The sequence below is a fragment of the Oncorhynchus gorbuscha genome, linkage group LG01 (assembly GCF_021184085.1).
Source record: "Oncorhynchus gorbuscha isolate QuinsamMale2020 ecotype Even-year linkage group LG01, OgorEven_v1.0, whole genome shotgun sequence".
NCBI lineage: Eukaryota > Metazoa > Chordata > Actinopteri > Salmoniformes > Salmonidae > Oncorhynchus > Oncorhynchus gorbuscha.
Genome location: NC_060173.1, coordinates 120616367 through 120640664, shown reverse-complemented (window position 1 = coordinate 120640664; position 24298 = coordinate 120616367). Strand labels below are relative to the sequence as shown.

At 46.2% G+C, this 24298-nt stretch overlaps 1 protein-coding gene across 5 annotated transcripts in view; it reads right to left on the bottom strand.

Annotated features, from left to right (window-relative positions):
• dip2a (disco-interacting protein 2 homolog A) overlaps nt 1-24298 on the bottom strand; it is a 279281-nt gene that overhangs the window by 121662 nt on the left and 133321 nt on the right. For all 5 annotated transcript variants that reach the window (XM_046351249.1, XM_046351336.1, XM_046351426.1 and 2 more), the window contains 2 exons: nt 19284-19403; nt 7376-7665 (listed from right to left, as the gene is read on the bottom strand). In XM_046351249.1, coding sequence (XP_046207205.1) covers nt 7376-7665; nt 19284-19403 — 410 coding nt within the window. The remainder of the gene's footprint in view (nt 1-7375; nt 7666-19283; nt 19404-24298) is intronic.

Sequence of the window (24298 nt, the reverse complement as noted above, 5' to 3'; positions counted from 1 at the left end):
CCATCTGTCTATAGGACACATACTGTCACCATCTGTCTATAGGACACATACTGTCACCATCTGTCTATAGGACACATACTGTCACCATCTGTCTATAGGACACATACTGTCACCATCTGTCTATAGGATACATACTGTCACCATCTGTCTATAGGATACATAATGTCACCATCTGTCACCATCAACCTATAGGACACATACTGTCACCATCAACCTATAGGATACATACTGTCACCATCTGTCTATAGGACACATACTGTCACCATCTGTCTATAGGACACATACTGTCACCATCTGTCTATAGGATACATACTGTCACCATCTGTCTATAGGATACATACGGTCACCATCTGTCTATAGGATACATGCTGTCACCATCTGTCTATAAGATACATACTGTCAACATCAACCGATAGGACACATACTGTCACCATCAACCTATAGGACACATACTGTCACCATCTGTCTATAGGATACATACTGTCACCATCTGTCTATAGGATACATGCTGTCACCATCTGTCTATAGGATACATACTGTCACCATCTGTCTATAGGATACATACTGTCACCATCTGTCTATAGGACACATACTGTCACCATCTGTCTATAGGATACATACTGTCACCATCTGTCTATAGGATACATACTGTCACCATCTGTCTATAGGATACATGCTGTCACCATCTGTCTATAAGATACATACTGTCAACATCAACCTATAGGACACATACTGTCACCATCTGTCTATAGGACACATACTGTCACCATCTGTCTATAGGATACATGCTGTCACCATCTGTCTATAAGATACATACTGTCAACATCAACCGATAGGACACATACTGTCACCATCTGTCTATAGGACACATACTGTCACCATCTGTCTATAGGACACATACTGTCACCATCTGTCTATAGGACACATACTGTCACCATCTGTCTATAGGACACATACTGTCACCATCTGTCTATAGGATACATACTGTCACCATCTGTCTATAGGATACATAATGTCACCATCTGTCACCATCAACCTATAGGACACATACTGTCACCATCAACCTATAGGACACATACTGTCACCATCAACCTATAGGATACATACTGTCACCATCTGTCTATAGGACACATACTGTCACCATCTGTCTATAGGACACATACTGTCACCATCTGTCTATAGGACACATACTGTCACCATCAACCTATAGGACACATACTGTCACCATCAACCTATAGGATACACACTGTCACCATCTGTCTATAGGACACATACTGTCACCATCTGTCTATAGGACACATACTGTCACCATCTGTTTATAGGATACATACTGTCACCATCTGTCTATAGGATACATGCTGTCACCATCTGTCTATAGGATACATACTGTCACCATCTGTCTATAGGACACATACTGTCACCATCAACCTATAGGACACATACTGTCACCATCTGTCTATAGGATACATACTGTCACCATCTGTCTATAGGACACATACTGTCACCATCAACCTATAGGACACATACTGTCACCATCTGTCTATAGGACACATACTGTCACCATCTGTCTATAGGATACATGCTGTCACCATCTGTCTATAGGACACATACTGTCACCATCTGTCTATAGGACACATACGGTCACCATCAACCTATAGGACACATACTGTCACCATCTGTCTATAGGATACATACTGTCACCATCTGTCTATAGGACACATACTGTCACCATCTGTCTATAGGACACATACTGTCACCATCTGTCTATAGGACACATACTGTCACCATCTGTCTATAGGATACATACTGTCACCATCTGTCTATAGGATACATAATGTCACCATCTGTCACCATCAACCTATAGGACACATACTGTCACCATCAACCTATAGGATACATACTGTCACCATCTGTCTATAGGATACATAATGTCACCATCTGTCACCATCAACCTATAGGACACATACTGTCACCATCAACCTATAGGACACATACTGTCAACATCAACCTATAGGACACATACTGTCACCATCTGTCTATAGGATACATGCTGTCACCATCTGTCTATAGGATACATGCTGTCAACATCAACCTATAGGACACATACTGTCACCATCTGTCTATAGGCCACATACTGTCAACATCAACCTATAGGATACATACTGTCACCATCTGTCTATAGGACACATACTGTCACCATCTGTCTATAGGATACGTGCTGTCACCATCTGTCTATAGGACACATACTGTCACCATCTGTCTATAGGACACATACTGTCACCATCAACCTATAGGATACATACTGTCACCATCTGTCTATAGGATACATACTGTCACCATCAACCTATAGGATACACACTGTCACCATCAACCTATAGGATACACACTGTCACCATCTGTCTATAGGACACATACTGTCACCATCTGTCTATAGGACACATACTGTCACCATCTGTCTATAGGACACATACGGTCACCATCAACCTATAGGACACATACTGTCACCATCTGTTTATAGGATACATACTGTCACCATCTGTCTATAGGATACATGCTGTCACCATCTGTCTATAGGATACATACTGTCACCATCTGTCTATAGGACACATACTGTCACCATCAACCTATAGGACACATACTGTCACCATCTGTCTATAGGATACATACTGTCACCATCTGTCTATAGGATACACACTCTCACCATCAACCTATAGGATACACACTGTCACCATCAACCTATAGGATACACACTGTCACCATCTGTCTATAGGACACATACTGTCACCATCTGTCTATAGGACACATACTGTCACCATCTGTCTATAGGATACATACTGTCACCATCTGTCTATAGGACACATACTGTCACCATCTGTCTATAGGATACATACTGTCACCATCTGTCTATAGGATACATACTGTCACCATCTGTCTATAGGATACATGCTGTCACCATCTGTCTATAAGATACATACTGTCAACATCAACCTATAGGACACATACTGTCACCATCTGTCTATAGGACACATACTGTCACCATCTGTCTATAGGATACATGCTGTCACCATCTGTCTATAAGATACATACTGTCAACATCAACCGATAGGACACATACTGTCACCATCTGTCTATAGGACACATACTGTCACCATCTGTCTATAGGATACATACTGTCACCATCTGTCTATAGGACACATACTGTCACCATCTGTCTATAGGACACATACTGTCACCATCTGTCTATAGGATACATACTGTTACCATCTGTCTATAGGACACATACTGTCACCATCAACCTATAGGACACATACTGTCACCATCTGTCTATAGGACACATACTGTCACCATCAACCTATAGGACACATACTGTCACCATCTGTCTATAGGATACATACTGTCACCATCTGTCTATAGGACACATACTGTAACAATCTGTCTATAGGATACATAATGTCACCATCTGTCACCATCAACCTATAGGACATATACTGTCACCATCTGTCTATAGGATACATACCTTCACCATCTGTCTATAGGATACATACTGTCACCATCTGTCTATAGGACACATACTGTCACCATCTGTCTATAGGACACATACTGTCACCATCTGTCTATAGGATACATACTGTCACCATCTGTCTATAGGATACATACTGTCACCATCTGTCTATAGGATACATACTGTCACCATCTGTCTATAGGACACATACTGTCACCATCTGTCTATAGGATACATACTGTAACAATCTGTCTATAGGATACATAATGTCACCATCTGTCACCATCAACCTATAGGACACATACTGTCACCATCAACCTATAGGACATATACTGTCACCATCTGTCTATAGGACACATACTGTCACCATCTGTCTATAGGATACATACCTCCACCATCTGTCTATAGGATACATACTGTCACCATCTGTCTATAGGACACATACTGTCACCATCTGTCTATAGGACACATACTGTCACCATCTGTCTATAGGATACATACTGTCACCATCTGTCTATAGGATACATACTGTCACCATCTGTCTATAGGATATACTGTCACCATCACCCTATAGGATACACACTCTCACCATCAACCTATAGGATACACACTGTCACCATCAACCTATAGGATACACACTGTCACCATCTGTCTATAGGACACATACTGTCACCATCTGTCTATAGGACACATACTGTCACCATCTGTCTATAGGACACATACTGTCACCATCTGTCTATAGGACACATACTGTCACCATCTGTCTATAGGATACATACTGTCACCATCTGTCTATAGGACACATACTGTCACCATCTGTCTATAGGACACATACGGTCACCATCTGTCTATAGGACACATACGGTCACAATCTGTCTATAGGACACATACGGTCACCATCTGTCTATAGGACACATACTGTCACCATCTGTCTATAGGATACATACTGTCACCATCTGTCTATAGGACACATACTGTCACCATCAACCTATAGGACACATACTGTCACCATCTGTCTATAGGATACATACTGTCACCATCTGTCTATAGGATACATGCTGTCACCATCTGTCTATAGGATACATACTGTCACCATCTGTCTATAGGACACATACTGTCACCATCAACCTATAGGACACATACTGTCACCATCTGTCTATAGGATACATACTGTCACCATCTGTCTATAGGATACATACTGTCACCATCTGTCTATAGGATACATACTGTCACCATCTGTCTATAGGATACATACTGTCACCATCTGTCTATAGGACACATACTGTCACCATCTGTCTATAGGACACATACTGTCACCATCTGTCTATAGGACACATACTGTCACCATCTGTCTATAGGACACATACTGTCACCATCTGTCTATAGGATACATGCTGTCACCATCTGTCTATAGGACACATACTGTCACCATCTGTCTATAGGACACATACTGTCACCATCTGTCTATAGGATACATGCTGTCACCATCTGTCTATAAGATACATACTGTCAACATCAACCTATAGGACACATACTGTCACCATCTGTCTATAGGATACATGCTGTCACCATCTGTCTATAAGATACATACTGTCAACATCAACCGATAGGACACATACTGTCACCATCTGTCTATAGGACACATACTGGCACCATCTGTCTATAGGATACATGCTGTCACCATCTGTCTATAGGATACATACTGTCACCATCTGTCTATAGGACACATACTGTCACCATCTGTCTATAGGACACATACTGTCACCATCTGTCTATAGGACACATACTGTCACCATCAACCTATAGGACACATACTGTCAACATCAACCTATAGGACACATACTGTCACCATCTGTCTATAGGATACATGCTGTCACCATCTGTCTATAGGATACATGCTGTCAACATCAACCTATAGGATACATACTGTCACCATCTGTCTATAGGATACATGCTGTCACCATCTGTCTATAGGATACATACTGTCACCATCTGTCTATAGGATACATACTGTCACCATCTGTCTATAGGATACATACTGTCACCATCTGTCTATAGGATACATACTGTCACCATCTGTCTATAGGATACATACTGTCACCATCTGTCTATAGGATACATACTGTCACCATCTGTCTATAGGATACATGCTGTCACCATCTGTCTATAGGATACATGCTGTCACCATCTGTCTATAGGATACATACTGTCACCATCTGTCTATAGGATACATACTGTCACCATCTGTCTATAGGATACATACTGTCACCATCTGTCTATAGGATACATGCTGTCACCATCTGTCTATAGGATACATACTGTCACCATCTGTCTATAGGATACATACTGTCACCATCTGTCTATAGGATACATGCTGTCACCATCTGTCTATAGGATACATACTGTCACCATCTGTCTATAGGATACATACTGTCACCATCTGTCTATAGGATACATACTGTCACCATCTGTCTATAGGATACATGCTGTCACCATCTGTCTATAGGATACATACTGTCACCATCTGTCTATAGGATACATACTGTCACCATCTGTCTATAGGATACATACTGTCACCATCTGTCTATAGGATACATGCTGTCACCATCTGTCTATAGGATACATGCTGTCACCATCTGTCTATAGGATACATACTGTCACCATCTGTCTATAGGATACATACTGTCACCATCTGTCTATAGGATACATACTGTCACCATCTGTCTATAGGATACATGCTGTCACCATCTGTCTATAGGATACATACTGTCACCATCTGTCTATAGGATACATACTGTCACCATCTGTCTATAGGATACATGCTGTCACCATCTGTCTATAGGATACATACTGTCACCATCTGTCTATAGGATACATAGTCACCATCTGTCTATAGGATACATACAGTCACCATCTGTCTATAGGATACATACTGTCACCATCTGTCTATAGGATACATACTGTCACCATCTGTCTATAGGATACATACTGTCACCATCTGTCTATAGGATACATACTGTCACCATCTGTCTATAGGATACATACTGTCACCATCTGTCTATAGGACACATACTGTCACCATCTGTCTATAGGACACATACTGTCACCATCTGTCTATAGGATACATACTGTCACCATCTGTCTATAGGATACATACTGTCACCATCTGTCTATAGGACACATACTGTCACCATCTGTCTATAGGACACATACTGTCACCATCTGTCTATAGGACACATACTGTCACCATCTGTCTATAGGATACATACTGTCACCATCTGTCTATAGGATACATGATGTCACCATCTGTCTATAGGATACATAATGTCACCATCTGTCACCATCTGTCTATAGGATACATGCTGTCACCATCTGTCTATAGGACACATACTGTCACCATCTGTCTATAGGATACATGCTGTCACCATCTGTCTATAGGATACATAATGTCACCATCTGTCACCATCTGTCTATAGGATACATGCTGTCACCATCTGTCTATAGGATACATACTGTCACCATCTGTCTATAGGATACATGCTGTCACCATCTGTCTATAGGATACATGCTGTCACCATCTGTCTATAGGATACATGCTGTCACCATCTGTCTATAGGATACATGCTGTCACCATCTGTCTATAGGATACATGCTGTCACCATCTGTCTATAGGATACATGCTGTCACCATCTGTCTATAGGATACATACTGTCACCATCTGTCTATAGGAACACACAACCACTGTGAAGATACAACTAATGCGACCTAAACTGTCAATAGCTGCTTTGACACAGTGACATACTGGCTAAAGGATTGGCTTTAACACAGACAGAAGCTGCTTCGACATCTATAGGAGAGAAAAAGACCACTCACTCTATCTCCAGGCAGCAGTAGTGGCTCGTTCCTAGTGCTCAGTTTGTTCAGAAGCGTGAAGGCCAGTTTCTGGCTGCGTGTCCACAGCTTGCCGTAGGTAAGAGTGTACACTGGTTTACCAGCGTTGTCCAGGGCAGTGAGACAGGGGCTCCTGGGCTGGGTGATGCCCCAGCGCTGGAGGGAGGCCAGCAGGGAGGGAGGCCAGTTGGTCACTACACCCAGAGGCTCGCCTGCTAGAGGGGACATCTGATTCCCCTCCGCCTTGGGCTGGTTAGGGTCCGGCTGCTGAACTAAAGAATTGACATGTTTTAATACTTTATCCAAGGTGAAAGAAGCTTACAGCATCCCTAACCCCCATCATATCCATGTTCGAACAGAGAACAGAGAGAGATGGAGGAAGGAGAGAGATGGAGGAGAGAGAGAGATGGAGGAGAGAGAGATTGAGGAAAGAGACAGAGCAGAGAGATGGAAGAGAGAGACAGACTTGTACATTTCCTCATTAAAAACAATGTACTGAGCAAACATCAAATTGGCTTGTTACCAAGGTACCATACGACAGACCATGTATTCACCCTGCACACCCTAAATGACAAACAAACAAACCAAAACAAAAAGTCTTCTCATGCTTTGTTGAATCAATTTGGCATGAAGGGTCTGCTATATAAATTGATGGAAAGTGATGTTGGGAAAAAACGTACAACATAAAATCCATGTACACAAACACACATTCCTTTCCAAGGGTCGTGGGGTGGAACAGGGATGCAGCTTGAGAACTAGGACAGTCTGCAGCACCTGGCCTCATCCAACTAGAATCAGTAGAACAGTCTACTGTTTGCTGATGTTCTGGTGCTTCTTTCCCCAAGCACCTAGATCTTCTGTACAGATTGTCAGACTTGGGCCCTGGCAGAAAATCTCAGTAAGACAAAAATATTGTGTTCCAAGAAAGGTCCAGTTGCTAGGACCACAAATACAAAACTGCTATTTTCATGGCACCACTCCACCAGCGCCCTCAACTCCTCCCTGTAGGCCATCTCGTCATTGTTGGTAATCAGGCCCACTACTGTTGTGTCGTCGGAAACCTGATGATTGAGCTGGAGGAGCATGTGGCCGCGCAATCATGGGTGGACAGGGAGTACAGGAGAGGGCTGAGCACTCACCCTTGTGGGGCCCCTGTGTTGAGGATCAGTGAAGTGGAGGTGTTGTTTCCTACCTTCACCACCTGGGGGCGTCCCGTCAGGAAGTCCAGGACCCAGTTGCACAGGGAGGGTTGCACAGATCCAGGGTCCCAAGCTCAATGTGGAGCTTTGAGGGTACTATGGTGTGAAGGCTGAGCTACAGTCAATGAACAGCATTCTTATGTAGGTATTCCTCTTGTCCAGATGGGATAGGGCAGTTTGCAGTGCGATGGTGATTGCATCGTCTGTGGATCTATTGGGGCGATATGCAAACTGAAGTGGGTCTAGGGTGACAGGTAGGGTGGAGGGGATATTATACCTAACTAGTCTCAAAGCATATGACAGAAGTGAGTGCTACGGGAGGAGTCATTTTGTTCAGTTACATTTGCCTTCCTGGGTACAGCAACAATAGTGGACACCTTGAAGCAAGTTGGGACAACAGTGGGATAGGGAGAGATGGAATATGTCTGTAAACACACCAGCCAGCTGGTTTGCGTATGCTCTGAGGACACGGCTGGGATAACATGCTTAAATATCTTACACACGTTGGCCACGTAGAGAGTTCACAGTCCTTGGGAGCGGTCGGTGGCACTGTGTGATCCTCAAAGCGGGCTAAAAAAGTGTTTAGCTTGTCCGGGAGCAAGACGTTGGTGTCCGCGACGTGGCTGGTTTTCCCTTTGTAATCCGTGATTGTCTATAGAGCCATTGAATTGCGACTCCACTCTGTCTCTGTTCTGACATTTTGCCTATTTGATTGCCTTAGAGATTATAACATTTACATTTATAACTACAAGGTTTGTATCCGTGTGATCAAAACAATCTTGAAGCATGGGTTCCGATTGGTCAGACCAGCGTTGAATAGACCTTAGCACGGGTACTTCCTGTTTGGGTTTCTGCCTATAGGAAAGGAGGAGCCTCTGATTTTTCGAAGGGCGGGGGAGGGCCTTGTAGGCATTTCGAAAGGGGGAGTAGCAGTGGTCGAGTGTTTAACCAGACTGAGTACTACAGTCAATGTGTTGATAGAACTTCGGTATCGATTTCCTTAGGGTATGTGGTTTCCAGTTTACATAAAGCTGACCATTATGGACTCTTCATCCCTGAGAAAGCCCTAAAGGCTGAGCTTTTGGTGCAAGTCAGGGAGGGTTTAGTGAAGAAATACATTTTCTCATTGAAAGATGACGAGGGGGAGGCTTCAAGAGAGGAGACAGCTAGACATTCCAATGCCAAGTCGAAGGACAGGAAGGAGGAAGGGGATGCCCGTAACCCCCTGTATTTTGGTTAGTGCACCAGGTGGTGCTAGTTAGGTAAGTAGTGGGTAGGCAGGTAAGGTAGGAGAGGGGGGGGGGGCTTTGCTATTTACTTTCTTTGCTTTGGTTCCGTCCAGCCCCTTTTCCCATATTACCATGTGGGTTAGGGTTAGGGTTAGGGTTAACCCTAACCCATATTACCATGTGGGTTAGGGTTAACCCTAACCCATATTACCATGTGAAGGAATAAATTCCATGTGAACGGTACCACTCTCTCTGTCTTGTCATCCTTACTCACACCTACAGTCCCATACCTCTTTCACTCCACAGGGAGTTGAGTTGTAGCAGGGTGTTGCATTCCCTCTTCCTAGAGGCGTACGAAACCATGGCCTATGCACCACCACTTGGCCCAGCTCTACTCTCCTCTCCCCCGGTATCCCCTCCCCCGGTATCACCTCCAGTAGCCTGCCTCAGAGCAGAGTTAACCCCAGCCTCTGCCCCATGTGTACCAGCCCCTGCTGCCTGCTGGTTGCATTTGTCTGCACGATCTCCCCGTCTCAGGACCTTACGTGGGGAGGTAAACTTATTGTGCCCAAAGTCCCCACACTCAAAACACTGCAAACTATCTGTGCTAGCAAACACAGCGTACCACCCCTCCCCTTGCTGATCACCGCGTACCACCCCTTCCCCTGCTTAACCCCGCGTACCACCCCTCCCCTGCTTAACCCCGCGTACCACCCCTCCCCTGCTTAACCCCGCGTACCACCCCTCCCCCTGCTTAACCCCGCGTACCACCCCTCCCCCTGCTCCCCATTACGAATCCAATGGTTGGAGCGAGCGGTCGCATCCACACTTCGGTCCGCAGGTAGTATAACTTTTTCATTACATTTCATTACATTTCATTATAGTACAACGGTTTGATTTGTCTGATCTTAGCAATTTCTTCTTAGCTAGCTACATATAGCTCATATAGCTAGCTCTGTATCAAAGATAATTGCGTAATTATCGTATTTCGTCGTCCTAACGTAGGCTACACTGCTATCTGCCCAAGCAGCTAGCCAGCTAGCAAACGTCCACCGTCTACCGTATAGCAGCACTGTAGAAACTATTACACTCAACTGAACGACTTGATTAGTGTAGTGTTAGCTAGCTACATAGTTGTCTTTGCTGTCTTCGTATTCAAGGTAATTGTGTAGTTTAGAGTGTGTAGTCTTAGAGTGATTATCTTAATTTACCGAGGTTAGCTAGCCAGCCATTTGTCGTCCTTAACGTAGGAGACACTGCTAGCTAGCCAACAGCTAGCCAACGTCTTCCGAATATAACTCAACAACCGGTCGCATTCCGCTTCGCTCCACAGGTAGTATCACATTTTCATTTCATTTCATTACAGTACAACGGTTTGATTTGTTTGATCGTAGCTAGCTACATAGCTAGCTACAAAGCCGTCTTTGTATCAAAGATAATTGTGTAGTCTAGAGCGATTTCTAGGTTAGCTAGCCAGCTATTGTCGTTCTTTTAACGCAACGTAACGTAATCAACACTGCTAGCTAGCCAGCTAGCCCCCGAATAGCAGCACTGTAGAAACTATTACACTCAACGGAACGACTTGATTAGTGTAGTGTCAACAATGCAGCCACTGCCAGCTAGCCTACAAAGTCAACAACGCAGCCACTGCCAGCTAGCCTACTTCAGCAGTACTGTATCATTTTAATCAATAAGATTCTTGCTACGTAAGCTTAACTTTCTGAACATTCGAGACGTGTAGTCCACTTGTCATTCCAATCTCCTTTGCATTAGCGTAGCCTCTTCTGTAGCCTGTCAACTATGTGTCTGTCTATCCCTGTTCTCTCCTCTCTGCATAGACCATACAAACGCTCCACACCGCGTGGCCGCGGCCACCCTAATCTGGTGGTCCCAGCGCGCACGACCCACGTGGAGTTCCAGGTCTCCGGTAGCCTCTGGAACTGCCGATCTGCTGCCAACAAGGCAGAGTTCATCTCAGCCTATGCCTCCCTCCAGTCCCTCGACTTCTTGGCACTGACGGAAACATGGATCACCACAGATAACACTGCCACTCCTAATGCTCTCTCTTCGTCCGCCCACGTGTTCTCGCACACCCCGAGAGCTTCTGGTCAGCGGGGTGGTGGCACCGGGATCCTCATCTCTCCCAAGTGGTCATTCTCTCTTTCTCCCCTTACCCATCTGTCTATCGCCTCCTTTGAATTCCATGCTGTCACAGTTACCAGCCCTTTCAAGCTTAACATCCTTATCATTTATCGCCCTCCAGGTTCCCTCGGAGAGTTCATCAATGAGCTTGATGCCTTGATAAGCTCCTTTCCTGAGGACGGCTCACCTCTCACAGTTCTGGGCGACTTTAACCTCCCCACGTCTACCTTTGACTCTTTCCTCTCTGCCTCCTTTCCACTCCTCTCCTCTTTTGACCTCACCCTCTCACCTTCCCCCCCTACTCACAAGGCAGGCAATACGCTCGACCTCATCTTTACTAGATGCTGTTCTTCCACTAACCTCATTGCAACTCCCTCCAAGTCTCCGACCACTACCTTGTATCCTTTTCCCTCTCGCTCTCATCCAACACTTCCCACACTGCCCCTACTCGGATGGTATCGCGCCGTCCCAACCTTCGCTCTCTCTCCCCCGCTACTCTCTCCTCTTCCATCTTATCATCTCTTCCCTCTGCTCAAACCTTCTCCAACCTATCTCCTGATTCTGCCTCCTCAACCCTCCTCTCCTCCCTTTCTGCATCCTTTGACTCTCTATACACCCTATCCTCCAGGCCGGCTCGGTCCTCCCCTCCCGCTCCGTGGCTCGACGACTCATTGCGAGCTCACAGAACAGGGCTCCGGGCAGCCAAGCGGAAATGGAGGAAAACTCGCCTCCCTGCGGACCTGGCATCCTTTCGCTCCCTCCTCTCTACATTTTCCTCTTCTGTCTCTGCTGCTAAAGCCACTTTCTACCACTCTAAATTCCAAGCTTCTGCCTCTAACCCTAGGAAGCTCTTTGCCACCTTCTCCTCCCTCCTGAATCCTCCTCCCCCTCCCCCCCATCCTCTCTCTCTGCAGATGACTTCGTCAACCATTTTGAAAAGAAGGTCGACGACATCCGATCCTCGTTTGCTAAGTCAAACGACACCGCTGGTTCTGCTCACACTGCCCTACCCTGTGCTCTGACCTCTTTCTCCCCTCTCTCTCCAGATGAAATCTCGCGTCTTGTGACGGCCGGCCGCCCAACAACCTGCCCGCTTGACCCTATCCCCTCCTCTCTTCTCCAGACCATTTCCGGAGACCTTCTCCCTTACCTCACCTCGCTCATCAACTCAACCCTGACCGCTGGCTACGTCCCTTCAGTCTTCAAGAGAGCGAGAGTTGCACCCCTTCTGAAAAAACCTACACTCGATCCCTCCGATGTCAACAACTACAGACCAGTATCCCTTCTTTCTTTTCTCTCCAAAAACTCTTGAACGTGCCGTCCTTGGCCAGCTCTCCCGCTATCTCTCAGAATGACCTTCTTGATCCAAATCAGTCAGGTTTCAAGACTAGTCATTCAACTGAGACTGCTCTTCTCTGTATCACGGTGGCGCTCCCCCCCACTAAAGCTAACTCTCTCTCCTCTGCTCTCATCCTTCTAGACCTATCGGCTGCCTTCGATACTGTGAACCATCAGATCCTCTCCACCCTCTCTGAGTTGGGCATCTCCGGCGCGGCCCACGCTTGGATTGCGTCCTACCTGACAGGTCACTCCTACCAGGTGGCGTGGCGAGAATCTGTCTCCTCACCACGCGCTCTCACCACTGGTGTCCCCCAGGGCTCTGTTCTAGGCACTCTCCTTTCTCGCTATACACCAAGTCACTTGGCTCTGTCATAACCTCACATGGTCTCTCCTATCATTGCTATGCAGACGACACACAATTCATCTTCTCCTTTCCCCCTTCTGATGACCAGGTGGCGAATCGCATCTCTGCATGTCTGGCAAACATATCAGTGTGGATGACGGATCACCACCTCAAGCTGAACCTCGGCAAGACGGAGCTGCTCTTCCTCCCGGGGAAGGACTGCCCGTTCCATGATCTCGCCATCACGGTTGACAACTCCATTGTGTCCTCCTCCCAGAGCGCTAAGAACCTTGGCGTCATCCTGGACAACACCCTGTCGTTCTCAACTAACATCAAGGCGGTGGCCCGTTCCTGTAGGTTCATGCTCTACAACATCCGCAGAGTACGACCCTGCCTCACACAGGAAGCGGCGCAGGTCCTAATCCAGGCACTTGTCATCTCCCGTCTGGATTACTGCAACTCGCTGTTGGCTGGGCTCCCTGCCTGTGCCATTAAACCCCTACAACTCATCCAGAACGCCGCAGCCCGTCTGGTGTACAACCTTCCCAAGTTCTCTCACGTCACCCCGCTCCTCCACTCTCTCCACTGGCTTCCAGTTCAAGCTCGCATCCGCTACAAGACCATGGTGCTTGCCTACGGAGCTGTGAGGGGAACGGCACCTCAGTACCTCCAGGCTCTGATCAGGCCCTACACCCAAACAAGGGCACTGCGTTCATCCACCTCTGGCCTGCTCGCCTCCCTACCACTGAGGAAGTACAGTTCCCGCTCAGCCCAGTCAAAACTGTTCGCTGCTCTGGCCCCCCACTGGTGGAACAAACTCCCTCACGACGCCAGGACAGCGGAGTCAATCACCACCTTCCGGAGACACCTGAAGCCCCACCTCTTTAAGGAATACCTAGGATAGGATAAAGTAATCCTTCTCACCCCCCTTTAAGATTTAGATGCACTATTGTAAAGTGACTGTTCCACGGGATGTCATAAGGTGAATGCACCAATTTGTAAATCGCTCTGGATAAGAGCGTCTGCTGAATGACTTAAATGTAAATGTAAATGCTTAACCCCGCGTACCACCCTTCCCCTGCTTAACCCCGCGTACCACCCCTCCCCTGCTTAACACAGCGTACCACCCCTCCCCTGCTTAACACCGCGTACCACCCCTCCCCTTGCTGATCACCGCGTACCACCCTCCCCCTTAACACAGCCTGCTTAACCCCGCGTACCACCCCTCCCCTGCTTAACACAGCGTACCACCCCTCCCCCTGCTTAACACCGCGTACCACCCCTCCCCTTGCACCACCCCTCCCCCTTAACACAGCCCACCCCTCCCCTGCTTAACCCCGCGTACCACCCCTCCCCTGCTTAACCCCGCGTACCACCCCTCCCCCTGCTTAACCCCGTGCACCACCCCTCCCCTGCTTAACCCCGCATACCACCCCTCCCCTGCTTAACCCCGCGCACCACCCCTAACCCTGCTTAACCCCGCATACCAACCCTTCCCTTGCTTAACCCCGTGTACCACCCCTCCCCACGTACCACCCCTCCCCACGTACCACCCCTCCCCACGTACCACCCCTCCCCACGTACCACCCCTCCCCACGTACCACCCCTCCCCCTGCTTAACCCAGCATACCAACCCTTCCCTTGCTTAAGGGATGGGAAGGGATGGCAAAACTAGGTTCGCAATTTTTGTGGTGGGCGTGTTACGTTCCCCAGTTTATGTGTTGTAGTTTGTATGTTTGCATGTGTTTATTTCAGGAAAATGGCTTCCTGAAATCCCTCAAGCAGCTGATTGGTCGACTCCATGGCTAATTGGAGAGCTGACCCCACCCCCTAGTCAAGACAGCTGTCTCCAATTACCCATTCCATCTGAAGATGTATAAATGCCAGTATTCTGTTTAGGAGAGAGAATTTTGTAGGAAAGAGATTTTGCTGGAAGTAGATTTGCTAGAAGTAGATTTGCTAGAGAGATTTTGCTGGGAGTTCATTGCTGAGAGGTGGTATGTTTTGTTTGTTGCTCAGATAGTGCTTATTTGATGTCCTTAGTTTGTTTGTGAAATTGTTTAATATTCTGTTTCATTTGTTCCCAGGGGGGAAGGGGAAGGCACCTAGGGAGTGCTTAGGCAAGAGGCCCGCGGGCATACATATACCCATAGCATATTCGCTGTCTAGGCACACTAGGTAAGACCTGGGCGGACCACCCCCTGTATTTTGGTTAGGGCACAGGGTGGTGCTAAATTAGGTAAGTAGTGGGTAGGCAGGTAAGACAGGAGAGGGGGGGGGGCTTTGAGATTGACTTTCTTTGCTTTGGTTCCGTCCAGCCCATTTTCCCCATATTACCGTGTGAAGGAATAAAGTCCTTGTAAACGGTACCACATTCTGTCTGTTGTCATAACCCTAACCCACGTACCATCCCTCCCCACGTACCATCCCTCCCCATGTACCATCCCTCCCCCTGCTTAACCCCGCATACCAACCTTTCCCTTGCTTAACCCCGCGTACCACCCCTCCCCACGTACCACCCCTACCCCTGCTTAACCCCGCATACCAACCCTTCCCTTGCTTAACCCCGCGTACCACCCCTCCCCACGTACCACCCCTACCCCTGCTTAACCCCGCATACCAACCCTTCCCCTGCTTAACCCCGTGTACCATCCCTCCCCACGTACCATCCCTCCCCCTGCTTAACCCCGCATACCAACCCTTCCCTTGCTTAACCCCGCGTACCACCCCTCCCCATGTACCACCCCTCGCCACGTACCACCCCTCCCCACGTACCATCCCTCCCACTGCTTAACCCCGCATACCAACCCTTCCCTTGCTTAACCCCGCGTACCATCCCTCCCCACGTACCACCCCTCCCCCACGTACCACCCCTCCCCCACGTACCACCCCTCCCCCACGTACCACCCCTCCCCCACGTACCACCCCTCCCCCACGTACCACCCCTCCCCCACGTACCACCCCTCCCCCACGTACCATCCCTCCCCCTGCTTAACCCCACGTACCATCCCTCCCCCACGTACCATCGCTCCCCATGTACCATCCCTCCCCATGTACCATCCCTCCCCATGTACCATCCCTCCCCATGTACCATCCCTCCCCCTGCCTAACCCCGCGTACCACCCCTCCCCACGTACCACCCCTCCCCACGTACCACCCCTCCCCCACGTACCACCCCTCCCCCACGTACCACCCCTCCCCCACGTACCACCCCTCCCCCACGTACCATCCCTCCCCCACGTACCATCCCTCCCCCACGTACCATCCCTCCCCCCACGTACCATCCCTCCCCCACGTACCATCCCTCCCCCACGTACCATCCCTCCCCCTGCTTAACCCCACGTACCATCCCTCCCCATGTACCATCGCTCCCCATGTACCATCGCTCCCCATGTACCATCGCTCCCCATGTACCATCCCTCCCCTGCTTAAACCCGCGTACCACCCCTCCCCCTGCTTAAACCCGCGTACCACCCCTCCCCATGTACCATCCCTCCCCACGTACCATCCCTCCCCTGCTTAACCCCACGTACCATCCCTCCCCCACGTACCATCCCTCCCCCACGTACCATCCCTCCCCCTGCTTAACCCCACGTACCATCCCTCCCCCATGTACCATCCCTCCCCATGTACCATCCCTCCCCTGCTTAACCCCGCGTACCACCCCTCCCCATGTACCATCCCTCCCCCACATACCATCCCTCCCCCACATACCACCCCTCCCCCCCCACGTACCACCCCTCCCCCACGTACCACCCCTCCCCCACGTACCACCCCTCCCCCACGTACCACCCCTCCCCCACGTACCACCCCTCCCCCCCACCCCTCCCCCACGTACCATCCCTCCCCACGTACCACCCCCCCCATCCCTACCCACGTACCATCCCTACCCACGTACCATCCCTACCCACGTACCATCCCTACCCACGTACCATCCCTACCCACGTACCATCCCTACCCACGTACCATCCCTACCCACGTACCATCCCTACCCACGTACCATCCCTACCCACGTACCATCCCTACCCACGTACCATCCCTACCCACGTACCATCCCTACCCACGTACCACCCCTCCCCCTGCTTAAACCCGCGCACCATTATTCAACTATTTCTCTCTATACATGTTGTATTTCATATACCTTTGACTATTGGATGTTCTTATAGTCACTTTAATGTTGCCAGTGTAACAGTATTGCTTCCGTCCCTCTCCTCGCTCCTACCTGGGCCTAAACTGTTGCATATACCCGGGCATATACCCGGACAATGAATGCAAGAGAAGTGACACCATTTCCCTAGTTTAATATTGCCTGCTAACATGAATTTATTTTAACTAAATATGCAGGTTTAAAAAAATATACTTGTGTATTGATTTTAAGAAAGGCATTGATGTTTATGATTAGGTACATTAATGCAACGATTGTGCTTTTTTTGCAAATGCGTTTTTGTTAAATCATCCCGTTTGGTGAAGTTGGTCTTTGTTAGAAAGAAATAGTCTTCACACAGTTCGCAACGAGCCAGGCGGCCCAAACTGCTGCATATACCCTGACCCTGTTGCAAGATAAGTGACACAGTTAAAATACATTTTCCGTAGTTAAAATAAATTAATGTTAGCAGGCAATATTAACTAAATATGCAGGTTTAAAAGCATATAACTTGTGTATAGATTTTAAGAAAGGCATTGATGTTTATGGTTAGGTACACGTTGGAGCAACAACAGTCCTTATTTGTGAATGTGCACCGCATCGATTATATGCAACGCAGGACACGCTAGATAAACTAGTAATATCAACCATGTGTAGTTAACTAGTGATTATGATTGATTGATTGTTTTTTATAAGATAAGTTTAATGCTAGCTAACAACTTACCTTGGCTTACTGCATTCGCGTAACACTCCTCATGGAGTGCAATGAGAGGCAGGTGGTTAGAGCGTTGGATTAGTTAACCGTAAGGTTGCAAGATTGCATCCTCGAGCTGACAAGGTGAAAATCTGTCGTCCTGCCCCTGAACGAGGCAGTTAACCCACTGTTCCCAGGCCGTCATTGAAAATAAGAATGTGTTCTTAACTGATTTGCCTAGTTAAATAAAGGTCTAAAAAAATATATATATATAATAAATTAGGCCAAATCGGTGTCCAAAAATACCGATTTACGATTGTTATGAAAACTTGAAATCGGCCATTCCGATTAAATGGTCGACCTCTAAAATCAACCCCAACACACATCTCACTAAACTCCCAGTGACAACTGGGCAGGCAAGCACACTCACTTTTTCCATGAACACAACTGCACCTTGTTCATTCTAGATGGAGAGTGTCTATGTTCCGCTCCCACCTGTTCACCGACCATGAGCAGAACATTGACACCATTCTCCCCGGAACGCACCTGAAGCCATTCCGAATTGACAGTTATTCTTCCCTAATCGGCTGAGAAGCCATCGCGGCCACCACGCCTCCCAACCTCAATCAAACTACCCTTCCAGTCAGCACTGCCCTCCCTGCATCCTGCCCACTCCCTTAACAACCCCTGGTTGTCCATGTAAGCGGTAAGCGCTTTCCTGGAAACATTCAACTGGACTCTATATAACAGAGGTGTAGAAACAGCTTTGATTTCCATGAGGAGAGATCTGCAACTTACCATCTACAAGCTCCTCAAAGTCATCAATGAAGAACTCTCTAAGTGACGGTCTCTTAGGTCTCTTCAGAGTGTTGAGAAGCTGCTGGATCTTAGAGGACACTCTGCTGTTCACTGGGACACCTAGAGACAGGGGGGAGAGAGACATTGAGAAACCTATCCAACCAAAAATCATAGAGACCCAGAAAACCTGAGTCTACGCATTCACTATGGTGAATCACTAAAACGATACAGAAATATACTACGGAAAAAGAAGGAACAGCATGTCAGAAATCAGCTCAATGTAATTGAAGAATCCACTTCTGGGAAAATGATTAAAAAAACTAACAAAAACAAGAAGAGTTATCTATCCAAAACAGAGATGTATGGATAAACCACTTCTCCAATCTGATTGGCTCTTTAACAAACAACACAAAGAGTTATCTATCCAAAACGGAGATGTATGGATAAACCACTTCTCCAATCTGATTGGCTCTTTAACAAACAACACGAAGAGTTATCTATCCAAAACGGAAATGTATGGATAAACCACTTCTCCAATCTTTTTGGTCCGATAACAAAGAACAGCAAAACCATTTACATGATATCAAATACAAATCTTAGAATCAACAATTAAAAGACAACCAGAACCCACTGGATTCTCCAATTACATTGAATGAACTACAGGACTAAATAAAAACACCCCAAAAGGCCTGTGGTGTTGATGGTATCCTCAATGAAATGATAAAATATACAGACAACAAATTCTAATTGGCTATACGTAAACTCTAACATCATCCTTAGCCCTGGGATCTTCCCCAATATTTGGAACCAAGGACTGATCACCCCAAACCACAAAAGTGGAGACAAATTTGACCCCAATAACTACCGTGGGAAATGTGTCAACAGCAACCTTGGGAAAATCCTCCGCATTATCATTAACAGCAGACTTGTTAATTTCCTCAGAGAAAACAATGTACTGACCAAATGTCAAATGGTCTTTTTACCAAATTATCATACGAAAGACCACGTATTCACCCTGCACACCCTAATTGACAAACAAACAAAAACAAATCAAAGTCTTCTCATGATTTGTTGATTTCAAAAAAGCCTTTGACTCAATTTGGCATGAGGGTCTGCTATACAAATTGATGGAAAGTGGTGTTGGGGAAAAACACAACATTATAAATTCCATGTACACAAACAAGTGTGCGGTTGAAATGGGCAAAAAAAACAAATTTATTTTCACAGGGCCGTGGGGTGAGACAGGGATGCAGGTTAAGCCCTACCCTCTTCAACATACATATCAACAAATTGGCGAGGGTACTAGAACAGTCTCCAGGACCCGGCCTCACCCTACTTGAATCTGAAGTCAAATGTCTACTGTTTGCTGATGATCTGGTGCTTCTGTCACCAACCAAGAAGGCCCTACAGCAGCACCTAGATATTCTGCACAGATTCTGTCAGACCTGGGCCCTGACAGTAAATCTCAGTAAGACAAAAATAATGTTGTTCCAAAAAAGGTCCAGTCGCCAGGGCAACAAATACAAATACCATCTGGAAACCGTTGCCCTAGAGCACACAAAAAAACTATACATACCTTGGCCTAAATATCAGCGCCACAGGTAACTTCCACAAAGCTGTAAACGATCTGAGAGACAAGGCAAGAAGGGCATTCTATGCGATCAAAAGGAAAATTTAATTTGACATACCAATTAGGATCTGGCTAAAAATACTTGATTCAGGTATAGAACCCATTGCCCTTTATGGTTGTGAGGTTTGGGGTCCGCTCACCAACCAATAATTCACAAAATGGGACGCAGACCAAATTGAGACTCTGCATGCAGAATTCAGCCAAATATCCTCTGTGTACAACGTAGAGCACCAAATAATGCAGAGCAGAATTAGGCCGATACCCGCTAATGATCAAAATCCAGAAAAGAGCTGTTAAATTCTACAACCACCTAAAAGGAAGTGATTCCCAAACCTTCCATAACAAAGACATCACCTACAGAGAGATGAACCTGGAGAAGAGTCCCCTAAGCAAGCTGGTCCTCGGGCACTGTTCACAAACAGACCCCCACAGAGCCCTAGAACAGCAACACAATTAGACCCAACCAAATCATGAGAAAACAAAAATATAATTACTTGACACATTGGAAAGAATTTACCAAAAAACAGAGCAAACTAGAATGCTATTTGGCCCTAAAGAGACCGTACACAGTGGCCGAATACCTGACCACTGTGACTGAGCCAAACTTAAGGAAAGCTTTGACTATGTACAGACTCAGTGAGCATAGCTTTGCTATTGAGTGAGCATATCCTTGCAATTGAGTGAGGACGACGTAGGCAGACCTGGCTCTCAAGAGAAGACAGGCTATGTGCACACTGCCTACAAAATTAGGTGGAAACTGAGCTGCACTTTCCTTCAGATTACACAGATCCACAAAGAATTAGAAAACAAAGCCGATTTTGATAAACTCCCATATCTATTGGATGAAATGCCACAGTGTTCCATCACAGCAGCAAGACTTGTGACCTGTTTCCACAAGAAAAGGTCAACCAGTGAAGAACAAACACCATTGTAAATACAATCCATATTTATGCTCATTTATTTTCCCTTTAACCCTTTGTACATCATTACAACACTGTATATATACATGTGACATTTGTCATGTCTTTATTCTTTTGGAACTTCTGCGTGTGTAATGTTTATTGTTCATTTTTATTGTTCATTATCTACCTCACTTGCTTTGGCAATGTTAATATATGTTCCCCATGCCAATAAAGCCCTTAAATTGAATTTAGAAAGAAAGAAAAGGAGAGAAAGTGAGAGAAACAGAAAGAGAGATACTCTCAACCAGCTTCACCAGACCCCTCTAGTCCCTAGCCTCAGACCTTCGTCTCCAGACACCTCTCATTTCCTCATCAAGCAGCTCAGAGCAGCACTGGGCACACCAGGGTCAGACGTCAACACAGACCAATTCAAAAAACACCACAACATGTAATCTTATGTTTACCCACATAGCTTCATTTGTCACTAAGCTCTCTCTTCAATAAAACATGTATCATATATATATAAAACATATATCATTAAAGCAGCTCGCCCCTCTAATATAACAGCAGCAACATGGTGTTCAATGCAGCACGCCCACTATCAGATTGAGACGCCTGTCATTAATACTAATCACGATTTAAAAAGACACACAACAACTACTGCTAGTCCATCTAAACCTTCTAGAACATGCTGATTCATGTATCTCTCTATTACCTACATTGAATACGTAGCATGTTAATTGAATCTGCTTGGACCAATGCCAAACACCTGTCCAACGTCCTCTGGGTGGCAGATGGCTATCATAGATCAGAACGATGAGCTATACATCAGCAGAGTGCACTTCTATAAAACAAGACATTGCTCCTTCCGTGCAAATGTTGCTGATCAGTAGAATAAAATAGGTCCTACATGGAAGGGAAACCGATTGTTTGTTATCTGTAGCTAAAACATAATCAATAAGTCAATGTATGCACACACTACTATTAAATATGCATTCACTGGTATTGTGGAGAAGGCTGCATCTTGATTTTCCAAGAGTATCAAGAGATTAACCATTCACATCAATTTCTACCATTATCTTGTTATGTAGTTAGATTGTTTATACCAAAGTATAATTCATTAATACATGTCTGTATCTGAAAAAAGTAGAAAAACTGTCAAATGTAATGACATTGAACTCAGAAGATATCCAATGACTGAACAGCTGTAGCTGAGTTTATTATTCTGTCACGTTGACTACTACGCCTTGTTTTCTAGCCGTGGTTTCTGTAGCTGAGTTTATTATTCTGCATGTTGGCTACTACGCCTTGTTTTCTAGCCGTGGGGTTTCTGTAGCTGAGTTTATTATTCTGCATGTTGGCTACTACGCCTTGTTTTCTAGCCGTGGGGTTTCTGTAGCTGAGTTTATTATTCTGCATGTTGGCTACTACGCCTTGTTTTCTAGCCGTGGTTTCTGTAGCTGAGTTTATTATTCTGTCGGAAAGATATCAGTTTGTCTCTGTGAATGGTTTGTCCTCTGACAAATCAACTGTACATTTCGGTGTTCCTCAAGGTTCTGTTTTAGGACCACTATTGTTTTCACTATATATTTTACCTCTTGGGGATGTTATTCGAAAACATAATGTAAACTTTCACTGCTATGCGGATGACACACAGCTGTACATTTCAATGAAACACGGTGAAGCACCAAAATTGCCCTCGCTAGAAGCATGTGTTTCAGACATAAGGAAGTGGATGGCTGCAAACGTGGTTTCTACTATTATTATTCGGACAAAACAGAGATGCTTGTTCTAGGTCCCAAGAAACAAAGAGATCTTCTGTTGAATCTGACAATTAATCTTAATGGTTGTACAGTCGTTTCTCAAATAAAACTGTGAAGGACCTCTGTAGCGTTTATTACTCTGGACCCTGATCTCTGGTTTTGAAGAACATATCAAGACCATTTCGAGGACAGCTGAGTTTTTTTCCATCTACGTAACATTGCAAAAATCAGAAACTTTCTGTCCAAAAATGATGCAGAAAAATTAATCCATGCTTTTGTCACTTCTAGGTTAGACTACTGCAATGCTCTATTTTCCGGTTTACCCGGATAAAGCACTAAATAAACTTCAGTTAGTGCTAAATACGGCTGCTAGAATCCTGACTAGAACCGTGGTTTTGATCATATTACTCAAGTGCTAGCCTTGTTTTCTAGCACTGGCTTCCTGTCAAAGCAAGGGCTGATTTCAAGGTTTTACTGCTAACCTACAAAGCATTACATGGGCTTGCTCCTACCTACCTCTCTGATTTGGTCCTGCCGTACATACCTATAACGTACGCTACGGTCACAAGACGCAGGCCTCCTAATTGTCCCTAGAATTTCTAAGCAAACAGCTGGAGGCAGGGCTTTCTCCTATAGAGCTCCATTTTTATGGAACGGTCTGCCTACCCATGTCAGAGACGCAAACTCGCGTGGTTTCTTGAGTTTATTATTCTGCACGTC